The 26913-nt window shown below is 34.2% G+C and overlaps 1 protein-coding gene across 1 annotated transcript in view; it reads left to right on the top strand.

The window, feature by feature from the left end:
* Nucleotides 1–12671, top strand: part of LOC149414321 (trypsin-1-like) — a 36833-nt gene extending 24162 nt beyond the window's left edge. The window contains exons 4-9 of the mRNA XM_089643660.1: nt 3699–3850; nt 5694–5803; nt 7158–7307; nt 7888–8017; nt 10006–10137; nt 11916–12671. Of these exons, the coding sequence (XP_089499786.1) occupies nt 3699–3850; nt 5694–5803; nt 7158–7307; nt 7888–8017; nt 10006–10137; nt 11916–12095 (854 nt within the window). The 3' untranslated portion in view covers nt 12096–12671. The remainder of the gene's footprint in view (nt 1–3698; nt 3851–5693; nt 5804–7157; nt 7308–7887; nt 8018–10005; nt 10138–11915) is intronic.
* Nucleotides 12672–26913: the final 14242 nt, after the last annotated feature.

Raw genomic sequence — 26913 nt, forward strand, 5'->3', positions numbered from 1 at the left:
CCATAGGCTTTATTCATGCTTTATCTGCGTGGAATAGCCTTTTAAAATACGGCTATCCCAATCCTTGTTCGTTCAGGGATTGGGATTATAATAATAATAATAATAACAGGGACTGCAGGCCAATTATTAAAATAATTCCCAGAGGGCAACAAAAAAATGTTTGGATTCATTGTTAGAGCAATATAAACAGTGATTTCTTGTATCTATATTTACATACACATGCAGAAGGCTTTTGCGTTAATAACCTTTCCCTTACTGTGCTGAAAAAATCCACGCGTTTCGGTGCTGTGTAGTCAATACACATCTCAAAATAAGCGATTTAATATCAGAAAAATATGAATATTCATAATAATGTAATTTAATTGCTGAAAACATGAAAAAACCATCGGCAGATGCTAAAAAAACGTGCGAGGAGCCCATGTCTAACGACAGTCCGTTTCCGACTGGCTGGCGGCTAGCACACACACAGCTATGCGGTCGTAGGTGTCGATGGTCTAAATCAAAATACAACTGCGGACGTGTGGATTTCTCATGTTCCCGCATAACGAACTAAAGCGGGACATCAATAGCGTGTCATTTCCTCACACACTCTTCGCGCATTTAGTATCACAGGGTTGATTGTATTGGTGTATTTGTTCCCGATTTTTAACAAAAATCTCTGATTTTTAATTGAATTTGAAAACTATGTAAAATATTATTTTTTAATTCAGTGCATAAATGTATAACGGAGGAATACCTAAAATCTGAACCTAGAATTTATTATATTTATAGAGTTATTAAAGTTATTAGAAGCAATGTGTAGTAAATACACACCACAGATAAGGAAACACAGTAAAATGCAAACGTGTTCGTAAAATGCTACGTATACATACACGAGTTGAACTGCTGAGCTGAAATTCTACTTATGGGAAAGGAACGAAGCAACCTCAAATGTATACGTACCATAATATTGTGGCAGTTCGTAATTATATTTATCAGGAAAAGGACACTTGCATGAACACGTGTTCCAATATATATCCTGAATGGACTGATATTTTATCAGGAAATGATTGCAATCACGTTTATAACACGATTTTAAAAAATCAACAATACTCATTTTTCTCCGTTCACGATCGAATGATAAACCCCTATCAGCTTTACTAATAAATAACCAGTTCTCAACCGTTAGGAAAATGTGAAAAATCTTGGTAACTTAAGAGGAAACTACAAGCCAAAAATATGTATATTCTTGGTATACCTTATATTGTAGGTAATAGGCATTAAAATCGCTTGACAAACGGAGTTAAGAAATGTTCGATTTCAAGCAAAAAACTGCTTTTTATTTATTTTCGAAATAATTTTGTAAGAAAGCAAAAAAGTTAATCAAGTGAAACTGTCACAGATAATCTTAGCTATAATACTGTATTTTTTTAAGTTGTTTCCTTTACGCGTTCATACATTTCTAATGAAAAAATGTTTTTTTTAGTAGTTCATATTTATATTTTTTACCGAGTAATTTATTTTTTTATTTGTATTTTACTCAAGCGAAACGATAGGAAAACCTTCAATTTATCTAAAGCATATTTTTTGGTATTCATAATGTAAACCAATTCGTTATAAAGATTAATCAAAATAGTGATTTAGCATTAAGCTTTGCCTTAAAATACTTGGGGCGTATCATCAATGAAGACCCATCAGACGATGGAGATATCGAACGACAGAGGCGATATCAGCGTAGTGTCTAATATGATTTCCCAAAGACTGTATAAAAGCAGCAATAATAGCAGACAAAACTATTTTTCTTGTATATATATATATAGATTATAACGAACGTCGCGTTTAACCTTAAGGGTAAACGTAAAAGAATTCATAATGTACTCTTTCATAGATGACGCTAATTTAATTATTTTAGTAACAAACACTTTATATCGGCGATTCAATCCAATATTGTATTTGTATGCCTCTCTCGAAACGATTGAGTGTTTATACAGACAAAACTATTTTTTTATATATTCATATTGCATATGCACTATAAAGCTCAGAAAATAATAATAAAGATTATCCTCAAACTACCAATCACAAGCAGCTCGGATGAAATCTTTAGGAAAATCTGTGTTATGGACATTAGTCAACTTTATGCCAAAAACATACTAGCATACCTCTTCAAACACAAAACTACTTTTGGCAATGTCCAAACTGCTCGTGATACTAGAACCAAAGGACATAATCTCTTACAAATCCCTTTTGCTAAAACAACTTTTGGCCAGAGAAATTTTAGATATTTTGCAACAAGGCCTATAATATAATGCTCTCCCACTAGCCATTATCCTTCGCCATAGACATATGAATATTAGTAGACTTGCCCTAAGTGATTAAAAGCGTATTATCCCCACTCCCCATACCGGTTCCATTGGAGCCGGCTGTGCTCGCGTATGGCCTCAAGTGAAATTTGAAAACGTGACGTCATCATTCTTTTGCGAACTATGGTCGAGGCATCATCGGTTCATTTTACGAAATAACACGGCAAAATGTTGACTTGTGATATGAAAACTTGTAAAAATAGATGTGAAAAAGAGAATAAACCCAATTGTTGTATTACATTCCATAAGTAAGCATTATTTTACTTTATTTTAAGCTTATTCACACCGTATTATATGGATCAGTTTTAGAAACATATACTATCACATCACAATGTAGCGATTCTCAAGTGTGCTCATCGTTGTTTACTGGGGTAAGTAAATTATGAAACATTTGTAAAAGTGTCTTAACTAAATACTCTGAAACTAACTACGACTCTGAAAATAGAATAAATTTACTTTGCCGAATTTGGACTTCGCAAATTAGTTCATAACGTGGCGAGTAATTTGCGCTCTCATGTACAAATGTCTATTCATTCAAAAGCAGATTTTACTTTTAAGAAGTAAATGGTGATATTATAATGCGAGATGCCTATTTACTGTCAGATTGATTTATTGACGAATCACAGTCAGCCTTACCCCCTTCGTTCTTCAACAGTTGATTTTACCCCTCGCCATTATCTTCTCGTCCATTAATTCCTATGTCTGTGGACTGAACGAATTTTTTTCGAAATATAAAACAGACATCAAGTCTTGGATCATCAGCCAAGACAAATCCAAGATCAATTTTTTTATAAAAATCCCCTCATAAGTATGCACTAGATGCTGATTAACCAATTTATCATTTATTATTATCATTTATTTTTTTTTATCATTTTCACATTATCATTTAATGTTATGAAATATTATATGTATCAAATAATATGTAAACATTAATTTATGTTCTCAATACGTCTGTCTCGACACAGGTTTATCATAGTGAGACAGACATTGAAAAAAAACATTATATTGTTAATAAAAAATAAAAAATAAATTATAACGAACGTCGCGTTTAACCTTAAGGGTAAATGTAAGAGAATTTATAATCTACTCTTTCATAGATTGCGCTAATTTAATTATTTTAGCAACAAACATTTTGTATGGGCGTTTCAATCTAATATTGTATTCTCTTGAAAAAAATGAATTTTTTTATAAACAAAACTATTTATTCTTATTCATATTGTCTTCAGATTTTAAAGCATAACTTGCAAAAAGCGTATTTTGATAAAATAATAAAATTAAAAATAAAATAAAATTATTCAGTATTAATATGCCAAAAATAGCTCAGGTCTTCTTTGGTTAATATATTAGAGTTACTTTCAGATTGTATCGACCTATCTAACGCTGTGTACCCGTGCACGAAAAAAGGATTCCTGCTTACATCATCGGTGGTTCGGAGTTTCGAGTGTGGTCACATTTCTACCCCTCTGATCGTAGGGGGAACGCCTGCCACTGCCGGCGAATTCCCACACATGGTGAGTATCATATAACTAACTCCTAAGGTAAATTTTTTAGAATTTTTCAACAAACATTATAAGCACTATGCGTAGAGTCAATTTTATCGCTTTTTGGAACAGCTCCACATTCAAATACAAAAGTTAACCACAGAATAATAAAAATGTATATTTTCTATTAGCTCAGCTACACTACTCGCGAAGTTGATCGAAGTTGACCGAATACGATAGTGTGGGCACGAACTTCACTTCGCTTCGGGCAACTTCGCTTCGCTTCGCCCGACTTCCGATTGTTGTCGGTAAATGCGCCCGAGTCAAAGGACTCGAAGCGTTACTCGCGAAGTTGCACGAGTGTGTGGGCACGCACTTCGAACTTCGGCTAACTTCGTCGAGGACTTCGTCGAAGCGTCGAAGCGAGTAGTGTAGCTGACACTTATGAAACTATGGGACTACTTTATTTCCCCCCACATTTGGCAATACTAACGCGAATTAATCCGCTGCTATACGCAAGCGAGCATGAGAAGAGGAATCTTCATTCCTGTTTTAGCGTTCGATTCAACCGCCAGTTCGTCCTCACGAATAAAGGGAAATAAAGTAGTCCCACAAAACCAAAGATACTGAGAAAGTTTTATTACTATTTCAGTACTGTAACTGTCTTTAAAATATAATAATAACAGAATTTGAATAGAACTTTCACATTTAATTTTAACTTTGAAATTCAATGAATTGTTCAAATTATTGACGATAAGCATTTTTTCAAAGTTTTCCAGGAATAAACTCTGCCTTTTGGCAGTGTACATTATACTATTACATTTATTCGAGTTCTCTCGAACATGTTTTTAAACTTTATATCAAATTTAAAAGATAAATATATTTATTTACAAAAAATTGTTAATGTTCTAAATATAGGTATATAATGAATATTAAAAAATAAAATTATAAACGATAGCTACAAATAATTATTGATTAAAAATCATAAATAAACAGTTACAAATAATAATAACAGTGATCCACAAAATTACTTCTTACGCGCGCGGTAGTGTACAACGAACTGAACATCTTTACGTTGACGAATGTCGGCGGACGGAGAACAGAAGTCATGGGATAAGTCTACAGAATTACTGCCGAATGTATTCGAAACTTCTCACGTCCGCCATTTCTTAACTGAGACACTTTTTGCATAGATTCCAGATGGGAGTTTGACCCAAATAAGCAGGTGTACCGGTAAACCGGTGTAACAATTAAAGCAGAATCGACTGTATACATGAGTCGTGTAATTTCTATACCCGCTATATCAACTTTCATTGATTTGGAGAAAACCGCAAAAAACTGTCACATCTCTAGCGTACATAAGTAAATGCATTACAATTTTTTATATAATGAATTGGAGTAATAAAATTTCGAAAAGCATTTATTTTTCTATATATGTCTAGCAATAATTAAGTAATTTCGATAAATAAAATGGATATAGCGGATTTTGATACTCACTTCGTGATTTTGAAAGTCAACTGAGCCGACATGGCGGGTTTAGAAACTCACGCGTAGATCATTTTGACACACGAGCGTGGCATCAGAGCGGCGGCCATATTGTATTTTGGCAAAATAACTGCTTGCGATTCGTTGAATCCGATATAGCGGGTTTTGATAGTAACTTTCTGTATGATATAGCGGATTTGGTTTCTCACTCGCAGTTTTAACATGGTTTTTGGTCGCGATAAGGAGCGTTTTGAAACTCAATTTCTAGGCTCCTCTTGTTGCTCGCAAAAATGTGAACAAGATGTCATACTCAGATCATTTTGTCAAAAAATCGGATATAGCGGGTATAGAAATTATAGGATTCACTTGTACTTTTTTTAATTTTCAGGCGTTGCTTGGTTTCTCCAACGACCCGATCCAGTGGGATTGCGGCGGTACGCTGATCAGCAAAGACTGGGTAATGACAGCAGCTCATTGCATCTTCAAGAGGGATACCGGGTAAATATTATTTATTTTACCTAATCGCTGGCTATCTGTCTGTCGCGCAATCAAAATATAAAAAAAGCAGTAATATCTATTTGCAGCACTATCAGAGGAATATTTTAAATCGAAATATCAATTTTCCAGAGCAAATACGGAACGCATAATCAAATTGGTCAGAGTAATTCAAAACAGACAAAATGACATTGCAAATGTCATCTGAAGAATCGCGAAGTTAGCAACTAAACGCGAAATGCAAAATGACCGTGTTTTTGAGGTTTGGAACAAAGCAGTGCCAGTCAAACGAAAATCTACTTTAAATTTAAAATAAATTAAATAGGTACCTAATCCTTTCTTCTCTCTAAATAAGAATGTAATTGAGCTTTAAATAGGTTTATATTAGTAGAATAGATGACATGTTGTGGAAGTTAGTTCCATGCTTCCACTACTCTATGTTAGTAGAATGGATGACATGTTGTGGAAGTTAGTTCCATGCTTCCACTACTCTGTTTGCAAAGAAAAGTATGCTAGGATTGAATGCAAAAGGTGTTTTTTTGTGTAGGTACACAGAGATTTAAATTTTTGTTGGTGGTGAAGATTTCTTGGATGTCCATGCAAATGATAACATTTGCATGGACATCATAATATCGTTAACGTCTCTATCGTATTTTATTCGTCACTGGGCATAATTTGTGTTCTTCTGCTCAGCTTACCTTTAAGGCACCTCGAGATATACACGACGACGCACTTTACACTTTACGTTGTGAAATTATGACTGATTCTTTGGTAGCGCAGAGTGAATTTCAATTCTCTTTTCTGACCCCCTCCCCGCTCGATGACATAAGCACACTAACAAAAAAAGGACAATGGTCTATTTTAGAATATACACGCCACTTGGCGCCACAACCCTTGGGCCTCGAAATATATTTAAATATTTGGGTACAACGAAGAAGAAGCCTTTTTATTTTTTATTAATTTATATTACACGCCCGTACGGGCTATTACAAATTTAGTGGAATATTATTAAATAAGTAAAATTTGTTGTACAAATTATCCATTGGAATAATAAAATTTAACATTAATATGTATATAACGTATGTTACTATAGCCTTGTTGTAACTAAATTCTGTCTAGTTGAACACATCTATCATTGCTGATTTGATCTAGGTACAAGCGAGTATCTCAATAACTCCTGTGAATCCTGATATTGTCGTTGCAATTTAAATGAATTTTTGATTGAGAATTTCTAGTTGTTATATGGAAGGTAATTAGGCTAAGTAAATCAGGGCGGTCTATAATACCAATAATAATTTAAAAAGTTTCAAGTTAAAAATGCATCAACGAGTAATAATGAATATTGTCTTGTTTCCAGTAACGTTACACACGTCCGACTAGGTGGCGGGGACTCCAACAGTACTTTGGAAGCAGAGTACTACTACAGAGTTGCTGAGATAGTGCCTCATCCAGAATTCATAGCACCCTCCGTATACAACGATATCGCGCTGCTCAGACTAGACAGAAGGTATGATAATTACTTATACTATCTACTTTAACAACAAACCGTAGAATCAATTTTTTCGCTTTTCAGAACAGCTCATTTTGTCTCATAGACATCGTTGTATCTTCCTTACTGTACTGTCATAGTTAGGTCAAAAATCAAATTGCCAAAAACTGATATTGTCAAAGCACGTGTCACTGTGTTCGTACACGCTAATCTCCGAAACCGTCCAACCGATTTCAATGAAATTTTGTGTATTTTATGTTTGCTTACAGCTTGAAATATAGGATAGTTTTGGAACCGTTAGGTAGCGCTGTTGTCGTGATTTAAATATATTTATTTATCCATATTTTAAGTTGTAAAAGGTTTTAATAGATAGCAGTGTGTTAAGCATAATAGAGAAAATAGCACACTCTCATTTAACGCTTCCCTGAAAATGCAACGATGTTTGAGTGTGGAATTTTTACTATTTGTGTAATACAGATGTCAACACAAAGAAGGCGGTCTGTGGTAGGACAACGTCTGCCGGGCCCTGTAATGTCATTATAAAATTCAAGTCGTCTATTTCGACTGGCGGGTACATAAAAATCGTTTTCTTTTACAGCGCTAATTTTACCTCAAAAGTGAGGCCAGCCTGCCTGCATACGGGCAACTCTGTCAACGACGAAAAGATCATCGCCACCGGTTGGGGAACCACTTCTTCGAGGGGAGCAAAGAGTCACGCCCTACTAAAGGTAAGTTTACTTATAATCGAAATGAAACAGATGTATGTATTTAAAAAGGAGTGTAAGGAGAATATACGATCAAGCGAACCAAATGCTTGACTTGGGCCATGTCAAGCGTCAGAATATCTCAAAGGTAGATATGAGACGATGTACAAAGTAAGGAGTGTATGTCAGGACCGAATTGATTAGCGCGCCTCCCTCTCTGCCTACCCCTGCGGAAAACGGCGTAATATTTATATTTATTTATTTATTTAACGCCCAGAGGGCTTTTACATGGTTGGTAGTATAATTTTAATTTGACAGATAATTTGAAACATAAAAAATAAGATTAAAATTACATTTGATAAAAGCTATGCAACAAGTCATACAAACACAAGAAACAAAAAGAGAAAATTACAGCTATTTGTAGGTTTACATGATGTGTTTAGGAGTATTGTTGAAATAAATGTTTCAAATGATCCACAAAACTTGCCAAGTTGGTATTGAATATGTCAACATCACCCAAGTAATGATTTCCCATGGTGTGAAGTCGTTGTATCGGAGAGTGGGCAATGTAGTTACGCTTATGTGTGTTGCTATAGAATATTGTATTTTGTCGTGTTGTTACTGTGGGTTTATGTATGTTTATAAGTTGCAGGAGTTCACAACAGTCGAATTTAGAGTTAAGTATTTTGAATGAGAACGTTAAATCGTTTATTTTACGTCTATCTTCTAATGTATGTATTTTTAGAGTATTTAATAAGAAATTGTATTTTAAGTCTTCGACAGGGATATTAAATTTAAAATTTATAAAACGTAGAAATTTTTTTTGTATTCGCTCAATGTTGTTAACGTGGAGACCAAACTACTGAGTTATATTCAATTAGACTTCTTACTAGAGATACGTATAATATTTTAATGGCTTATAAAGAATTAAAGTTTTTAGTTGTTCTTAATACGAAGCCTAGTGTTTTCATACCTTTGTTCACAATTTGATGGATATGATTGGTGAAACTTAGTTTTTCGTCCAAAATAATTCCAAGATCTCTTATTTCCGTGACTCTTTCTAAAGCTATGTTATTGTTGGAATATTCGAATAAAACAGGATTTTTGTTTCTGAAGAGAGTCAAGGTTTTGCACTTTACTACATTTAAAAATAAATTATTTTAAACGTAATGCTTTATTTAGGTTTATGTTTTGTTTCTTCAATGTTGTTTTGTCACTATTATACTATGTCACTATAGACATTCAAATTGACAAACCAGCCAATAAACAAACCAAATTTCTCCCTTTCTGTGATTTGTTAATAATTGAATCTGCTTACAAATTGGGTAAACAAAAGTTCGGGCTTGCCGAGATTGAATATTTTGATACATCATATTGTTAAACACTTTAACAAATGTGTGAGCACTCTCAAACCTTCCCTCCTTGGTGCCAAAAGTATGGTCACATGCTCTGTCTCCAGCTCGTCGAAATGATGCCCAGATTTTATATTACGGCAACTCTTTCAATTTGGATGTCTGTGTTTGTAATGGAACCCACTTTTACCGATGGTCTGTTTGATGTGCAGGTGACATTGGATGTCTGTGTTTGTAATGGAACCCACTTTTACCGATGGTCTGTTTGATGTGCAGGTGACATTGGATGTCTGTGTTTGTAATGGAACCCACTTTTACCGATGGTCTGTTTGATGTGCAGGTGACATTGGATGTCTGTGTTTGTAATGGAACCCACTTTTACCGATGGTCTGTTTGATGTGCAGGTGACATTGGATGTCTGTGTTTGTAATGGAACCCACTTTTACCGATGGTCTGTTTGATGTGCAGGTGACATTGGATGTCTGTGTTTGTAATGGAACCCACTTTTACAGATGGTCTGTTTGATGTGCAGGTGACATTGGATGTCTGTGTTTGTAATGGAACCCACATTTACCGATGGTCTGTTTGATGTGCAGGTGACATTGGATGTCTGTGTTTGTAATCGAACCCACATTTACCGATGGTCTGTTTGATGTGCAGGTGACATTGGAGAAGTTCAGTTACCCGGATTGCTCTGCCAAGAACCCAGCCAGCCGAAGAGCCAAGGATGGAGTGAGGGACGCCACGCAGTTCTGTGCTGGTCATCACACCGAGTTCAAGGACGCCTGCCAGGTAGCTTACCGTACCAATAACTATTATATCAACAGCTTATTTATTCTCCCAAGCATTACCGATTGAAAGCTCGAGTCATCATGAACACTGTTGCAATGTTTATACAAGAGAATCATCTTCTCTAAATAGTATAAAACAATGTCGCTATCCGCGTCTGTCTGTGCGCTTAGTTCTTCTTAACTATTCAACGGTTTTTGATAGGATTTTCGCTATCATTTAAAGAATTTATTCCGGAAGGTTTATATATAGATATATATATACGTTACATTAAACAATATCACTGTGCTTGAACCACTATACAGGGTGTGTCGGCAAGTACCCGACAAACTTTAACCAGCTATTCCTCAGCACATTTGGAGAAAAAAATGTTATGGGCGCTTCGCTGTCCAGTAACATTTTTTTTCCATTAAAAACAAAAAATAAATAAAAAATCCACACTCCGTCACTGTCATTTGCATTGTTTCTAGTGTTCAACAGCTGTTATTAGCTAGTGTGTCAAAAAGTGTCCTCGCTCTTTCGTACACACTAAATAATAATAGTTAAAAATGAGACGAATGGTGCCGTGCCATTTCGTTGTGATTGTAAAAGCGCGCCAACGTAGGTACGTACGTACATTATTCAACGAAACTAGAACAAAATATTGCCAGACGGGTTTTCAAACTTTGACAAAGGATAAAACATTGGTGACATGTGGTGAAAATATGAATAGTAAATTTTTTATTAAAAAAAAATTTTACCGGACAGCAAAGTAAAGTGCCCATAACATTTTTTACTCCAAATGTACTAAGGAATAGCTGGTTAATGTTTGTCGGGTACGTGCCGATACACCCTGTATATTTTTTTATTAAAGCTGCCCGATTTTGGAACAACCGTTCCTTCCTCAGGGCAAAATAAATACTAACTTAAAATAACAGAATAATGGGTGAACATTTATACCTAGGTGTTATACTCTAGCGTATCAGACTCGACTTCTAATTGTATCGTCTGGCCCAGTGATATTTAATACGCAGTGTAACTTTAGCGTATCGGACTCAACTTCTAATTGTATCGTCTGGCCCAGTGATATTTAATACGCAGTGTAACTTTAGCGTATCGGACTCAACTTCTAATTGTATCGTCTGGCCCAGTGATATTTAATACGCAGTGTAACTTTAGCGTATCGGACTCAACTTCTAATTGTATCGTCTGGCCCAGTGATATTTAATACGCAGTGTAACTTTAGCGTATCGGACTCGACTTCTAATTGTATCGTCTGGCCCAGTGATATTTAATACGCAGTGTAACTTTAGCGTATCGGACTCAACTTCTAATTGTATCGTCTGGCCCAGTGATATTTAATACGCAGTGTAACTTTAGCGTATCGGACTCAACTTCTAATTGTATCAATAACTCACACAGCATCATTGAGATGATTTTTCACAAAAATGGATCTATACAAATTATCCAATTATTATTATTATTGACTTAGCATAGCGAAGTCCTGTTTTAACTCAACCATTTTGCATTTCGTCTGTCTGCAAATTTGTTTGCACATTCTGTTTAAAGTTGGTGACTATATTGATGGTTCAATAAATAGTTTTTTTTTTTTCTTATTGAGAATTTCTTTAAGAGAATTCGAAAAAATTATTGTCATTGAGATAGTGACATTTCTTTGGACATATTGTATAATTCCTTATTTGAAATAAAAAAAATTGAAACTTATTTTTTTTGCATTTGAGTTCTTACTACAGAACTACTAGTATTTTATACACAACATGACAATTTTTTTCTTCTTCTAGGGCGATTCTGGTGGACCCCTTCAGATCTACAACGACGCAGCCGTGGAGTGTACCTACTTAGTTTTGGCCGTCACCTCTAACGGGAAGACGTGCGGCGTTCCCGGCCAGCCCGCCATGTTCACACGCGTGTCGGCCTACATTCCCTGGATAGAGAATATTGTCTGGCCTAATGGAATTTAAACGCAGCTTCATATTCTTAGCTACATTTGAACTATACACTCTATATATTAATATGCTTCATCACGTTTTTGCCACCAAAGCTGTCCGGGAAAAACAATCACTACGCCCCTTAAGTTTAGACGACTATACGGTTCATTTTTGTCACACAGTCAACTCACTTTTGAGGCAGGAAGGGTCGTCCGGTATTAAAAAAAGTCGTATTTCACTAAGGGAACTTTACTAAAATGGGCGAAAACTCTGTCAATTTTATCAATACAGGCCACGCACTAGAAACTTTAAAGAGAGCTGTTTTCGGACTGCGTGCACTGAGTTTGGCAGATTTTAGTATTAAACCCTACTTAACGCAGTGCAAGTCCGAAAACATGGCCTAACATGGCTCTACAGCATGGCGCCTGTATTAATAAAATATGACAGTGGCGAAACCCATCAAAAGCCACCATTATCTGCTAGTAGTGATTTATTTTTAGGGTATTACGCAGTGTTGAGCTTGCCCCTTCGTTAGCCATTGTTTTGAACAGCATTTTTAAACAAAACGTTGCCTAAAAAAGGAGGTAGCCAAGATAAACCCTTAGAAACCCCCCCAATGGATCTGGCACCCTCTCCTGAGAAAGATTATAGCGTTGTGTGTCACCTCAACATAGAATACGTACATGCCACAACCAAATTATGAAAATCATGTAATTATGGCGTAAATTGTTCTGACCTGTAAATTCCTTTCTCATAATTTTCAAATATAGCCTGGCTAGCAGATCACAGCGCATATCGTCGCCACGCTCACACTTATAACACAATCTTTTTAGGTATGACAGGTCTGAATGAGATTGTATGGCGAGCAATATGGAGTTATATAAATCACTTTGAACTTATAGCGTAATCTGTAACCCCGTTTATACTTTTGGCCGTGAAATCTCAAATCATATCAAATGAAAGTTTTGCTCGTATGCCCTGAATATAGGGCCTCTATTAGCAATAGGTTTCAATCCACTGTTCAATATTCTTCTCTCACAATGATCAAAAATTATCCAATGAGCTTATCTGACAATGTACACAAGGTCAATGTCAACCATCATACCGTGGATAAATTGTTGTATTCTGGCCCTGTGATATTTAATACGCAGTGAAACTCTAGCGTATCGGACTCAACTTCTAATTGTATCGTCTGGCCCAGTGATATTTAATTCACGGTGAAACAGTAATGTATCAGACACAACCAACTTTTCCATTGAAAATTACTTATTCCTGTCATAGGATTATCTTGCCACATTTAAAATTTATATAATAATCTGTAATAATTCACATCAGAGCAAAATGACCTACTACTCATATCACTCTGTTCATATAATTAGATGTCACGTACATAATATAATAGTCCCAAAGAGAGCTTGTACGCACATCATCGACAATTGTCCTCTTCCTTCTCACATGTCTTGTATGAAAACAAAAAAGACAAAAGAGAATGAACTCTCTATGGGACTAGTATACTCGCAGTTCAGCCGATAAGCAACGATGTACACCGAGTGTCAACATTCATCAACTGGATATAGGGAATAGTTAAGGGGGGGCTAGGGTTAATTCGTACGAAAAAAGGCATTTATTTGTGAATTTTTTGTGACAACACAGTTAAAATTTCTTTATTAAATCTAATATGACAGTAAAGTATGACATTTTAAGAATGTTGTATAAAATTTTCACAGAGAAATATTAAAAAAACACGGCAATGGCAGCAATTATTCGGACGTATCTCAAAAAAAAGTAGAATGGCGGTGACCCTCATAACTCGGTGCTGGGTCATCTGAAATCAAAAAATCAAAGTTCATTCGTTAGATAATAGTTTTTCCCAGGTAACGCTGGGAGGGTTTTTCGAAATTTTAATTTTTCACTTTTTTGGAACACTTTGAAGGGAAAAACGCTATTTTTAGTGAAAAAAATCGGCTAATTTGTTATTGTGAAATAATAATTATTATCAAATTTGAAAAAAACTCTCGAGCGTTACCTCGTAAATTATGTACAGAAATAGTTTTCAAAATTTCAAAAGGATCGGTGCAGTAGTTTTGAAGTTACGACGGGCACCGACTTTGAAAACATCAGTTGTGGGAAAAACGCTACAAAGTTTTGAACACTAAAAAATCTGGTATTAAACGTTTATAAGCAAATTTTATCGGCTTACCTCACACTGAATCATCAATGCCAGGTCCATAAAGGATGTTGCTATCATCCATGATGTCTAAAGCACCTTTTTGCTCCTGTCTACGACGAATCCTGCCTTCTTTAGTTTGTCTCTCAGCTTCCTGCTCTGCTCGGCTTATACGTATGGTCGGGTAGGGATTAAAATCCAAAAGGTATAAAAATACTCGTAACTTTGTCAATTTTGCTCCAATCAACTTGAAATTTGAACACAATATTCTTAACATATTAAGCATTTAATTTAAAAAAAATTAAAAAATGCAAAAAAAATAATTTTAAAACCCTAGCCCCCTCTTAAGTCAAATGGTGCCTAAAAGACAGTGAAACTCGTCAGTCTGACAATGTACCTACACTTGAGTGTTGGTTTCAGTTTCCTATTAAGCTACACTTGAACTGTTCCTTCAAAAAATGATTCTGTACCCCCAAAATGTCGGCCTACATCCTTTGATAGAGTTCACTCTCTGATATTGATCTTATTCTTTTAACTAAATAATATATTAAGATGTCTAAATAACCAATATCACGAACCTATCAATAGTTCACTGTAGTTTGTAGGACTCACAAAAAACCTTATGACCTCTCTTGTGTTTTAACTTGCAGATAGAGAAACAATAACGCGTGTTGCTGTCACAGGTGACATCTATATAATATAGGCATATAAAAACACGTTAATTCGAACATTTTGTCAAAATTTCAAACCAATCGGTGAAGATCTTTGGGACATTTAAGATTTTGAACAAATGAATATTTACATTTTTATTTATATATATTTGGATGAAAACCATTGTTTTGCTGTGTTCAATAAAAAAAACTTAATATTTTTCTAATACCTATGTGTTTTATTCCAAATCATATAATAACTGATTTTACATTGTAAAGACAAGATTAATTATAATCAGTTAATTTCATCTATGGTTTCGCTTCACCATTGTGTATAGGTCACATTGCGAAAACCTTGATTTTTTGGTCACTGCGGTTGACAAACCTGCAATCGAACCACCGAACCTCAGAGTGCAAATAGCTAGAAACCATTTTTTATTCAGCAGCCCAGAGCAGTGGGCACCCTCTTGGCAGAGGACTGAAGAATCCGCTCGCTGATTTCGTTAATCATTTTAAAACTGGATACTTCATCCTTGGCTATTGAAAATCAGAAGACATCTGCTCATCTTGCGTTCGGACTGGCATTTCCTATGAAAGGAGCTGATGACAAGACTCTCCGCTCTCTCGAGGAAGGGTTATTTTTGGGACTTCCTGGCCTGGTACGCTGCGGAGTTCAACTTTCAACACCACCACGAAATTGTACAGTGTCAAAATAATTACTACTATGAAGCAAGATCTATTTTTTCCGGTCAGAATTCAATATTAGGACGTCTTTTACTAACATAAATCCTTATTGTTGAATGAGCAGGCAGCGTTCTGCTGATGCTCTCATATCTGATTTCACCATAATTGAGTTGTTTTAAATTCAAAATAGGTTAATCCTTTCTTCTCTCCAAATAAGAATCCAATTGAGCTTTAAATAGGTTTATAGTAGTAGAATGGATGACATGTTGTGGAAGTAAGTTCCATGCTTTCACTACTCTATTTTGGTAGAATGGATGACATGTTGTGGAAGTTAGTTCCATGCTTCCACTACTCTATTTGCAAGGAAGTGTTTCCTAAGATTGGACTTCTTGATTGGTAATAATCTTGGTAATCTCGATTGTTTGACATTTCTTTCATTCAGATTGTAAAAAATAGAATCCTTTACTCATGGCTCTTTAAATTATACTATTTAAAATCATTAGCTCGTTACTTCAATAATATTTTATTTACATTATAATTCCACGATAACAAACTTTTAATTGATAACATACTAACAAACAAATGGAAAACTTTTAATAGATTTTGTAATAAGTTAATAATTAATACATAATCTCAAATAAAGAAGATAAATGCAAAAATTTCAACGATTACTTTAGCAATATTGGGCCTCTACACAATACAGCTAATGAAACAATGTTCAAACACAATAGCATTGAATCACCATATCTTCACCTTTAACCCAAAACTACGGAGCTCAAAATAAATAGATTTACAAATTAATTCTCTTAAACCTGGCCTGTGTCATCTTTGAGGTTGCTGTGTGGAGGGTCTTTTTAAGGTAAGAAAGGCGAGGAAGTTCTGGGAAGGGAAAGGGTATGAGGGGTGGGTAGGAATCTGTGGATCAGTGTGTTCAGGAGTGACGGACGAATGAATATATTACTCCCACGATGGGTCGAGAGACCAATTCGAGAGGTTAAAGGGTCTTCCCAAAGTAGCCTGTCCTTATCTGGCACGTCACGCAGCTGGCTGGCAGGCATATCCTGAACACACCTCACCCGATGAACCAAGGCACCCCTGCTAAATCACCAAACGTAGCAAACCACTAGGAGTGACTTATGGCAGATGATTCCCGGGGCGGCGGTACCCTAACCCGCCTTCCAAATTGAATGAAAACGGATCCATGCGTAATATTCAAAGGTCTTGACAAAGACTATACCGAAAAAGAATTCTTAGAAGACATCATTGAACAAAACAACGACATCAAAATGATATGTGAAAAATACCAAGATAAAGAAATATTACAAGTTAAGGCCATCATTACAAACAAAAAAACTAACAGCAAAAACTTAATACTACAAACAAATCTCGAAATGAGACTACATCTTATTAATAAAAAAAAAAATTCATCTAGGATTCATGAGAATCTATGTAGAAGACTGCAGTCCTCTTACCCAATGTTTCCACTGTCAAAGATTTGGACACACAGCTACAAAAATGCTACAATAGAATGAATAAACCAACATGCAAGCACTGTTCAGAAGATCATCCCATCTCCGAGTGTAAATCCCTGGAACTGCCACCCAAATGCGCTAACTGCAACTCAGCTAACAAGAAGAAAGAAATAAACTCCTTGAACAGTAAAATGAATGAAGTAGACCACCGAACAAACAGCGAAACATGTAAGTTCCGATCTTACATGCTTAAATTAGCCAAAGAAAGAATTAACTACGACATTGAATAAAAATCTTTTAAATAATTTTGTAAAATACAACCGAAAATGCATTAAATGGATGATTTCTTAAGTAACGAATTAGATTTAAATATTAAAATTCAAGAATATGAATGTATATGTACCGATTCGTGTAACAAAATTATTTCTAAAAACATCAATGATATAATTATTATGCACATAAACATCCGTTCAATTCAAAAAAATTTAGATGAATTAATTCTAAAAATAAATAATTTAATTAAAAAACCGGACTTTATAGTGTTATCCGAAACATTTACGAACGCTGAGTCACCGCCTTATCACTTACCTGAGTACAACTATATTTCTACCAAAGTAGACATCAATAAAAATTCGGGAATAATAATATTTGCAAGCAATAAATTTAGTATTGTTAACATAATAGAACATCCAATACACTTAGTAAACTGCATCGAAGTACATTTCAAACTCGGCAAATCCATATACCATCTAATAGCTATCTATAGAACGCATGGCTCGAGTATTATTACATTTATTAATGACCTCAAATACATATTATTAAAATTAAAAAATAAACTTTGTTTCGTCGTAGGAGATTTTAACGTTAATATTAATGAAAAAATAGAAAATAATAACAAAAATGAATACATCAATTGTATGACTGAACAAAATTTTATATCTTGCATAAATAAAAATACTAGGGAAATAAAAGAACATACTCCATCTTGTTTAGACCACATTTGGACAAATGTAAACATTAAAGATCTTCACAAAATAAAATCAATTGTTTGGAAAACTAACATAACTGATCATCACTCATGCTTACTTCTGTATAATAATAATATTAAACATAAAAAACATAATTTAATAACCAAAAAATCAACAATAGATATGACTATTCTCTCTGAAAAATTAAAAAAGGAAGATTGGAATAATGTTTTAAACAGTGATGATACTGAAATTTGTTCGACTAACTTCGAAAATATTATGTCACAACACATTAAAAATTCGACAACTGAGATAACAACACACATAAAATCAAAATTAAGATGTTTAAAACCTTGGATTACTAAAGGACTTATTATATCTATCAGAAATAAAGAAAAACTTTACAAAATAACTTTAAAAAATCCCCAAGATGAAAAAGCATATATTTTCTATAAAAAATATAAAAATAAATTAACATCTTATATTAAAAAAAGTAAGAAGAGTATTTTAAAAATAAAATATTATCTTCAGAAAATAACCATAAACAAATGTGGAAAACTGTTAATTTCGCCATAGAAAATACAAAAAAAACACAAAAAATTAAGTACATTGAACATGATAAAAAAATTATAGATGCCAATATACAGCCTAAACAATGTGCAAACATATTTAATTCCTTCTTTGCAAATGTTGGGAAAAATCTTGCGAAAAATATTCATAAGCCTTCAAACCAAGAAAACCATAAAAATAAAAATATACAGAAACGTAATATACTTTCAATGTTTGAAACAACAACAGAATGTGAAATCTCGAAAATAATAGAAAATATGAAAGGAGGTTCGTCCCCCGGTTTTGATTCTATTACGACACACATGTTAAAAACTATGAAACCTCACTTAATAAAACCTATCACTCATTTAATAAACTTAAGTTTAACAAATGGAATTTTTCCAATGAACTACAAAACCACAATAATCTCACCTATTTACAAATCTGGAGATCCACATCAAGCAACGAATTATCGCCCAATATGTCTAATTTCTAATATAGGAAAGATCTTTGAAAAAATAGTAAAAAAACAATTGGTAAATTTTCTAGATAATAATAAAATATTACACAAAAACCAGTTTGGCTTTATAAAATCACTCAGCACACAAGATGCTATTGCTAACGTAACTTCATACATTTACGAATCATTAGATAAAGGTAAAAAATGTGCGGGTATATTTATTGACCTTAGAAAGGCATTCGATAGCATATCCCATGAGATGTTATTAAAAAAATTGAATAATATTGGAATAAAAGGCAACGCAATTAAATGGATCACCGACTACTTAAAAAACCGTCCTCAAGTAGTAAAAATCAATCGTGTTAATAGTGATCAAGAGATTACAAGCTTTGGAATCCCCCAAGGTACAGTGCTTGGACCAATTCTATTTACTATATATGTAAACGATATTTTTTTTCAACCCTTACATGGTCAAATTACGTCATACGCCGATGATACAGTATTAATAATAAGTGATACGACTTGGGAAAATGTAGAATTAAAGGCCACAGAAGACATCAACACGCTCAAGAATTTTTTCGACACTAATTTACTGTCACTTAATAAAGAAAAGACATTTGTAATTCCATTTGCAATCCATACAAATGATACTCCTAAAAATTTTAACATTGTCATACATAATAATACTAAAATTCACAGCCAAAACTATTGCAAATCAAACTGTACAGTACTAAAAACAACAAATAAAATTAAATATCTAGGAGTAATTATTGATAAAAATCTGAAATGGAAGGAACAAATATGTCAAGTAGTAAACAAAATTAGAAAATTAATATATATATTTTTAAGAATTAGAAACTTTCTGTCGATAAAAAATCTATATTTAATTTACTATGCCTTAGTTCAATCCACTTTACAATACGATATTATTAGTTGGGGATCCGCGTATAAATGTAACCTTCTTCCAATTGAAATTATACAAAGAACAATTATTAAAATTATATTAAAAAAATCCTTTGACTACCCAACAGAACGCCTGTTTGAAGAATTTCAAGTACCTACATTTAAAGACCTATATATTAAAAACTCATTAATACAAATTATAAAAGAAAAAGATAAATATCAATTTTTAAATGAAAACAGAACGCGACTTAGACATGTTTTTCTATGCCCAAAACTAAATACGTCTTTTGCACAACATCATTATACTTACCAGGGAAGAACTTTTTTCAATCGTCTACCAGAAGAAATCAGAAGCATTAATGATAAAACCCGAATACTGCTCTCTGTCAAGAGACATTTTAAAAATATTCTGAAAAAAAAAACTACTGTCACTTAATTAATCTCACAAATATCCTTAGTTTTCCATAACTTCCTTTCTTTTTTAAATTTAATAAATTAATATATTATCCTTCACTACTATCAAAAAAAATACTACAGCAAACATACATTTATGTAAAAAGAATTATTTAAGTACTAACTAACAACAACATTTATGTACACTCCCCTTCCATACACAAGCAAATGCTTTCAATGGAAGAGTAGTAAAAAAATACAAGACGTAAAATAAAAATAAAAAAATAAAAAAAATAAAATACTTAATCTGTTAAGAGTATTAATCTTAAGTGAACTATTGGCTTCTAAAATATCAAAATTAATTAACCATTGTATTAAAGAAGGAACTTTTCCAGATTGGTTTAAAATTGCAAAGGTAATAGCAGTTTACAAATCTGGATCTAAAACAGATACCTCTAATTACCGGCCTGACTCAATTTTGTTATTTATGAAAGACAACGAATGACCTGAAAAATAAACTGAGAACCAATTGTGCTATTGTAATACTCGTAGACCTCCAAAAAGTGTTAGATACGGTGAGACATGATATATTAATAATATAATAGGTGTAACTAGTCCTGCTCTCCAACTCATTAAATTATATCTAAACAGAATACAATAATATATCAGCATAGATAACAACAACAATCAACACACAAAAATAAACTATGGAGTTCCTCAAGGATCCGTATTTAGTCCATTCTTATTTCAAATATATATATCAATTAAACCTAAATGGCGAAATCTGCTTATCTGGCAGAAAAATGACTTAAATAATCACAACTTGACCTTAACATATTTAACCTTTTGAACGCGTTAATTTGCTCTGTTTTATCTATACCCGTACGCGGTACATATTTTCAAATACCTATGCACGCAATTAAATGTCAAATTATAGCATTCTGGCATGATTTATTGGACTATATAGACAGAACAGATTATTCTCCACAATATGAAAACAAATCCTCGTCTGTCAACACTCTTAGATGTTTATAAAAACAACCATAAAATTTCATACGAAGACGTACCGTATCTTTTGAATGTGGTCCCGCCATTCACTCGGCGTGTGTGTACTTAGGTGATAGACACAAGTGGGACACCATGATCACTTATCATTTTTAGTTATGAAAAGTTGTGAATGACATACTAGTACTAACGCCATCCGTTGACAAAAATGTAAACTAAAGGACTTAGGAGGTATTTCACTATGTCAGGCTAAATATCTGAATAGCTATCCGTTGGCTGGCTTTAAAGTTCAGAATAACTTCGTTATTCAACGGCGACCGTTTCACCATTGTTTCGAGCTTCCGGATAATAATATCAACACTCGAAATAGTCTGGCAACATCGCAAAATGTTTGCAGTTACTTCATCTACTGCCACGGCTGTCATGTGTCACAGTCCGCACACCATGTTATGTTGATTATCAGGTCATTTTAGATAGATTCGTGTCGAATTAATACATTGTTTCTTATTTTGAACACAATCAAATAATTCAGGATGGATCATACAAGCATTCAAATTCATTCAACAAAATTCGACTCACTTCTCAGCTGTCAAACTCGGAATGTTTTGACGCCATCTTTGATTCGAGGAATAGCGCCTAACGTGAAGTTCGAGCACTGATTAGTCAAATCGAACTTTAACCCGAGCGTTAGCGTTATTCAGATATAGTGAAAACGAAAAAATGACTTATCCGCGGATTAGTGCTTAGTCAGAACATAATCAGAGATAGTGAAATACCCCCTAAAAGGCGCGAAGAGGTGCACTTGATTATCGATCTTTTTTTATGAAATACAATTTTATTTTTGAGAAATTCTTGTAGATGTCAGCATCGTGATAGTTCTACGAATGTCCAAGTGAGCAAGAAATACATTTATGATGAAAGAGCGCTGGAATATCGGCCGTCAAAGTTTCCGTATCAACTGTTGATACAGCCGCATGTGAGTATAGACTTTTTGCCGTAACAACAGTTGATACGGCCGCGTGCAAAGAGTTATAAAACTGGCTAATTTAAAAGATATTAACATTTTTTTTTTTTTTTAACTAGTTACATGATCTTAAGCTCACTAAAATAATAATACCGTCTCATAAACCATTACAAATAGAAGAAAGAAACCTACACATTTTAGACAGTGAAAAATACTTGGGCATTCATTTTGACAAACATCTGACATTTAAACAGCAAATAGATAAACTAAAAGAAAAAATCATTCCATTAATCGGTGTATTTCGTAATAGCCCATCTTCCCCCAATAGAAGTAAATTTAAAAAAAGCCTTATCCAGTGACACCAGAATTATCTAATAGAAATATAGGGAAACACACACATTACATACTTAAAATGATTTAAAAATAATACAGAAAAAAGTTATAAAAATACTCTTTATAACTCGGATATCCCCATGAAAAAAGTATACCAAGAAATGAACTTATTGAAAATTGTACGACTATAACATAACACATGCATTTTAATCTACAAAATGGACGTATACATGCAACCACAACATTTATAAAAATGTCACAAGTTCATGGACACTACACAAGACAATATACAGTGGAACCTCTCATAAGGAGAACCTCTCCTATAACTCTAACCAGATTTCAAGGTTAAGGGACACGTTGCCATTATGATGGGATTTAATCCCTCAATAGGTAACATGCTGATAAAAGAAGTAGTAATAAAAAGAGTTATGAATTACAACATATTATTTATTTCTACAGCGTACAAAACCAGAGCAAACTAGAGATCTCAAAATATTCATGATTGAATTTAATCCTAGGGCGTGTGCGTCGGACCGAAGGCCTTCCGCATCGGACTTTTTAATAATAGGTAGCAATGTTAAATGGTGTGACTAGAAAAGTGAATTAAGAATAAGTAACATGAAACGTGCGTGTGTGTGACAAAAGTATTCTGACCTGTTACAAAGAGTAGAGGGCGCCAAACATCATTTTACATGACGTTAAATTTAGATGAGAAAGCAATGACCAGCAAGACGATTATAATATGTTGCGTCATTGTTCCCCAAAAGATCGATGTCTCGAATGTTCGTCCAATGTCGTTTGTCGCGTTCGCTGCGTCTTCCGGGATTGCGTCTACAGCCGGCGGGAGCCGTATTGGTACTGGCCGCTCGGGCTCGCTCGAGTTGCCGTCTCACCTCTTCTTGCCAGAATTCAGTGTTTCCATACTCCGAATAATCTTGAAATGTAGCGGGTAGTAAAGAACTGCTACATAACGAGTAATTCGCTTAGTGAGCAAAAATGATAAAAAAAATGCTCCTTTAACGAGTGACGCAGAAAGGGAAAATCCCATCGTCATGTCACTCACTTGTGAGCCGGGACTTCTGCGCCAGTGCGTCAGTCTCTGGTTATCACACGTTCCGCTAGTACGTTAGTTTCGCATGTTATCACACATTTTTTCAAAACTTGTGTTCAGACATTATGTATTTGTAATTTTTTTGTGCAAAGTTTAATAACCTTTAAGCAAAAATGTCCCTGAAGAAAAGACCAAAAGATGACAGTCATAAAAGAATAAAAGTAACTGTAGAAATAAAAAGTAAAATCATTGAAAAGCGAGAACGACTTGTGAGCGTGGCTGATCTAGCGTGCCTTTTCAATCGGTCTACATCAACGAATTGCTTCCTCAAGAACAATGATAAAATTAAGACGATAGATGCAACACCGCTCTGTTACTCCAGCCTTTTCTAAGCAGGTTCTAACTTTAAGAAACTTTCCACTAAAACACTCTTCGAGCATTGTTTTGCGGTGACTGAAGGCATAAGTCTCATTCTCAGAGAATTTTGGAAAGATAACTTTCACATCGTTACTTGCCTCAAGATGATTGACAAGGCATAGGAAGGGGTTACCAAGAGGACCCTCACTTCTGCTTGGAAGAAGCTTTGGCCAAAGAGCGTGTTCGAATGTGATTTTGAGGGGTTTGAAACAGTACCCATGGAGTGTATAGTCAACGAGATTGTGTTTTTGGTCAATACCATGGGACTGGAGGTGGATAACAACGATATTGATGATCTTATGGAAGAGCATAGTCAAGAGCTGACCACCGAAGAGCTTATGGAGTTACATTCTTCAGGCTCAACAAGAGAAACTGTTGCATCGTACATTGGGAAGCATCAACCTAATAAGGAGGTGGCAAATTTATTCAATGATAATGCTGTGTCCACAGACATAGGAATTAATAGACGAGAAGATAATGGCGAGGGGTAAAATCAACTGTTGAAGAACGAAGGGGGTTAAGCTGACTGTGATTCGTCAATAAATCAATCTGACAGTAAATAGGCATCTCGCATTATAATATCACCATTTAGTTCTTAAAAGTAAAATCTGCTTTGAATGAATAGACATTTTTACATGGGAGCGCAAATTACTCGCCACGTTATGAACTAATTTGCGAAGTCCAAATTAAGCAAAGTAAATTTCTTCTGTTTGCAGAGTCGTAGTTAGTTTCAGAGTATTTAGTTAAGACACTTTTATAAATGTTCATAATTTACTTCCCAGCAACCAACCAGCTTTGTGTTTCGCGTCCAGACGTTTCTCGATGTGATAGTAACAACTGATTCATATTATACGATGTGAATATGCTTAAAATAAAGTAAAATAATGCTTATATATGGAATGTAATACGACAATTGGGTTTATTCTCTTTTTCACATCTATTTTTACAAGTTTTCATAGTACAAGTCAACATTTTGCAGTGTTATTTCGTAAAATGAACCGATGATGCCTCGACCATAGTTCGCACAAGAATGATGACGTCACGTTTTCAAATTTCACTTGAGGCCATACGCGAGCACAGCCGGCTCCAATGGAACCGGTATGGGGAGTGGGGATAATACGCTTTTAATCACTTAGGGCAGGTCTACTAATATTCATATGTCTATGGCTGTGTCACATTTTCAGCAAATTATGAAGCGTCGGCAATAAATATCTCTAGACAGCTTACTAATAAAAAAAGATTAATTATTTGTCATAAATTCGTAAATAATAAACTAGTTATTTCGATTTTTTTTTACTGTTTTAACTTTTCCCTTACTGTGCTAAAAAAATACACGCGTTACGGTGCTGTGTAGTCAATACACATCTCAAAATAAGCGATTTAATATCGGAAAAATATGAATATTCATAGCTAATCGATTATGTTTATTATATTTTATATAAAAAAGTGATAATAATTGTAATTTAATTGCTGAAAACATGAAAAAACCATCGGCAGATGCTAAAGAAACGTGCGAGGGGTCCACATCTAACGACGGTTCGCGGCCAACTGGCTAGCGGCGCACCTCTACCAACACAGCTGTGCGGTCGTAGGTATCGATGGTCAAAATCAAAAACTACAACTGCAGAAGTGTGGATGTCTAATGTTCCCGCATAGCGAACTAAAGCGGGACATCAATAGCGTGTCATTTCCTCGCACACTCTTCGCGTATTTAGTATCACAGGGTTGATTGTATTGGTGTATTTGTTCCCGATTTTTAACAAAAAACTCTGATTTTTAATTGAATTTGAAAACTATGTAATATATTATTTTTTTGATTCAGTGCATAAATGTATAGCGGAGGAATACCTAAAATCTGAACCCAATTTATTATATTTATAGAGTTATTAAAGTTATTAGAAGCAATGTGTAGTAAATACAATCCACACCACAGATGAGGAAAGGTTAACAATTTATAAATATGCAACTTTATTTGAATGACATAAAAAAATTTTGTATTTTTTGGCATGGAACGATTGGAACATGGTAAGATTCTGGAACGAATTAATCTCGTTATGAGAGGTTCCACTGTTATAAATTATACTCTAATACAGTAAATACTAAAGTGGTCAAAGAAGCATAGGACATGAGGGTATGCACGTTTAAAAATCTCATTCAACTTAGCCCGAAAACGGAGAAATAAAAAACAAATTTAAAAAAAAAAACCATTCAATTTAACCACTCAGAATTTCCATCACTAGTATACGGATTGCCATGATTTAAAAAAACAGAGTATGGATAATGAATAAAGCTACGCGTCTGTATTCAAGAATATCTATGGAACGTAGAGGTGCATTATCTAAGTCGATTGGATCTATCATCTTGTTCGTTCATAATTTATTGCGTTTCTAAATAATTTATTAAAAATATTTTAGTTTGGACGGTTAATATTTTGAGGTGACTAATAGTTTTTAATTATATTTCTTCAATATATAAAGTGTTATTTCTTTATGATACTCAGAAAAAAGTACATTTTTCACAGCTTTGAAATAATGGTCAGCGATTTTTACATATTTTTGACGTTTTCAGAAAATGTATATTTAGAAACGCAAATATTTACGTATAACAAAACAATACGATAGTGAATTTCATAATCTTTCCAAAACCTTTTTTAGAATGAGGCTACGTTTCCCAAAACGTGAGTTATGAAGCTTTTAACAAAACTCGTGAATAACACAAAAATTTTCACGTTTTGACAGTTCGCAAAGGAACACAAAGTAAATAAAAGTCTTTTTCTGAGAGGTTAAGTGAACAAAATTATAATGCAGTTTAAGATATTTTGTATTATTGATATAT

Source organism: Hesperophylax consimilis, chromosome 20 (genome assembly GCF_061612785.1).
Source record: "Hesperophylax consimilis isolate HC1 chromosome 20, BYU_Hcon_1.0, whole genome shotgun sequence".
Classification (NCBI taxonomy): domain Eukaryota; kingdom Metazoa; phylum Arthropoda; class Insecta; order Trichoptera; family Limnephilidae; genus Hesperophylax; species Hesperophylax consimilis.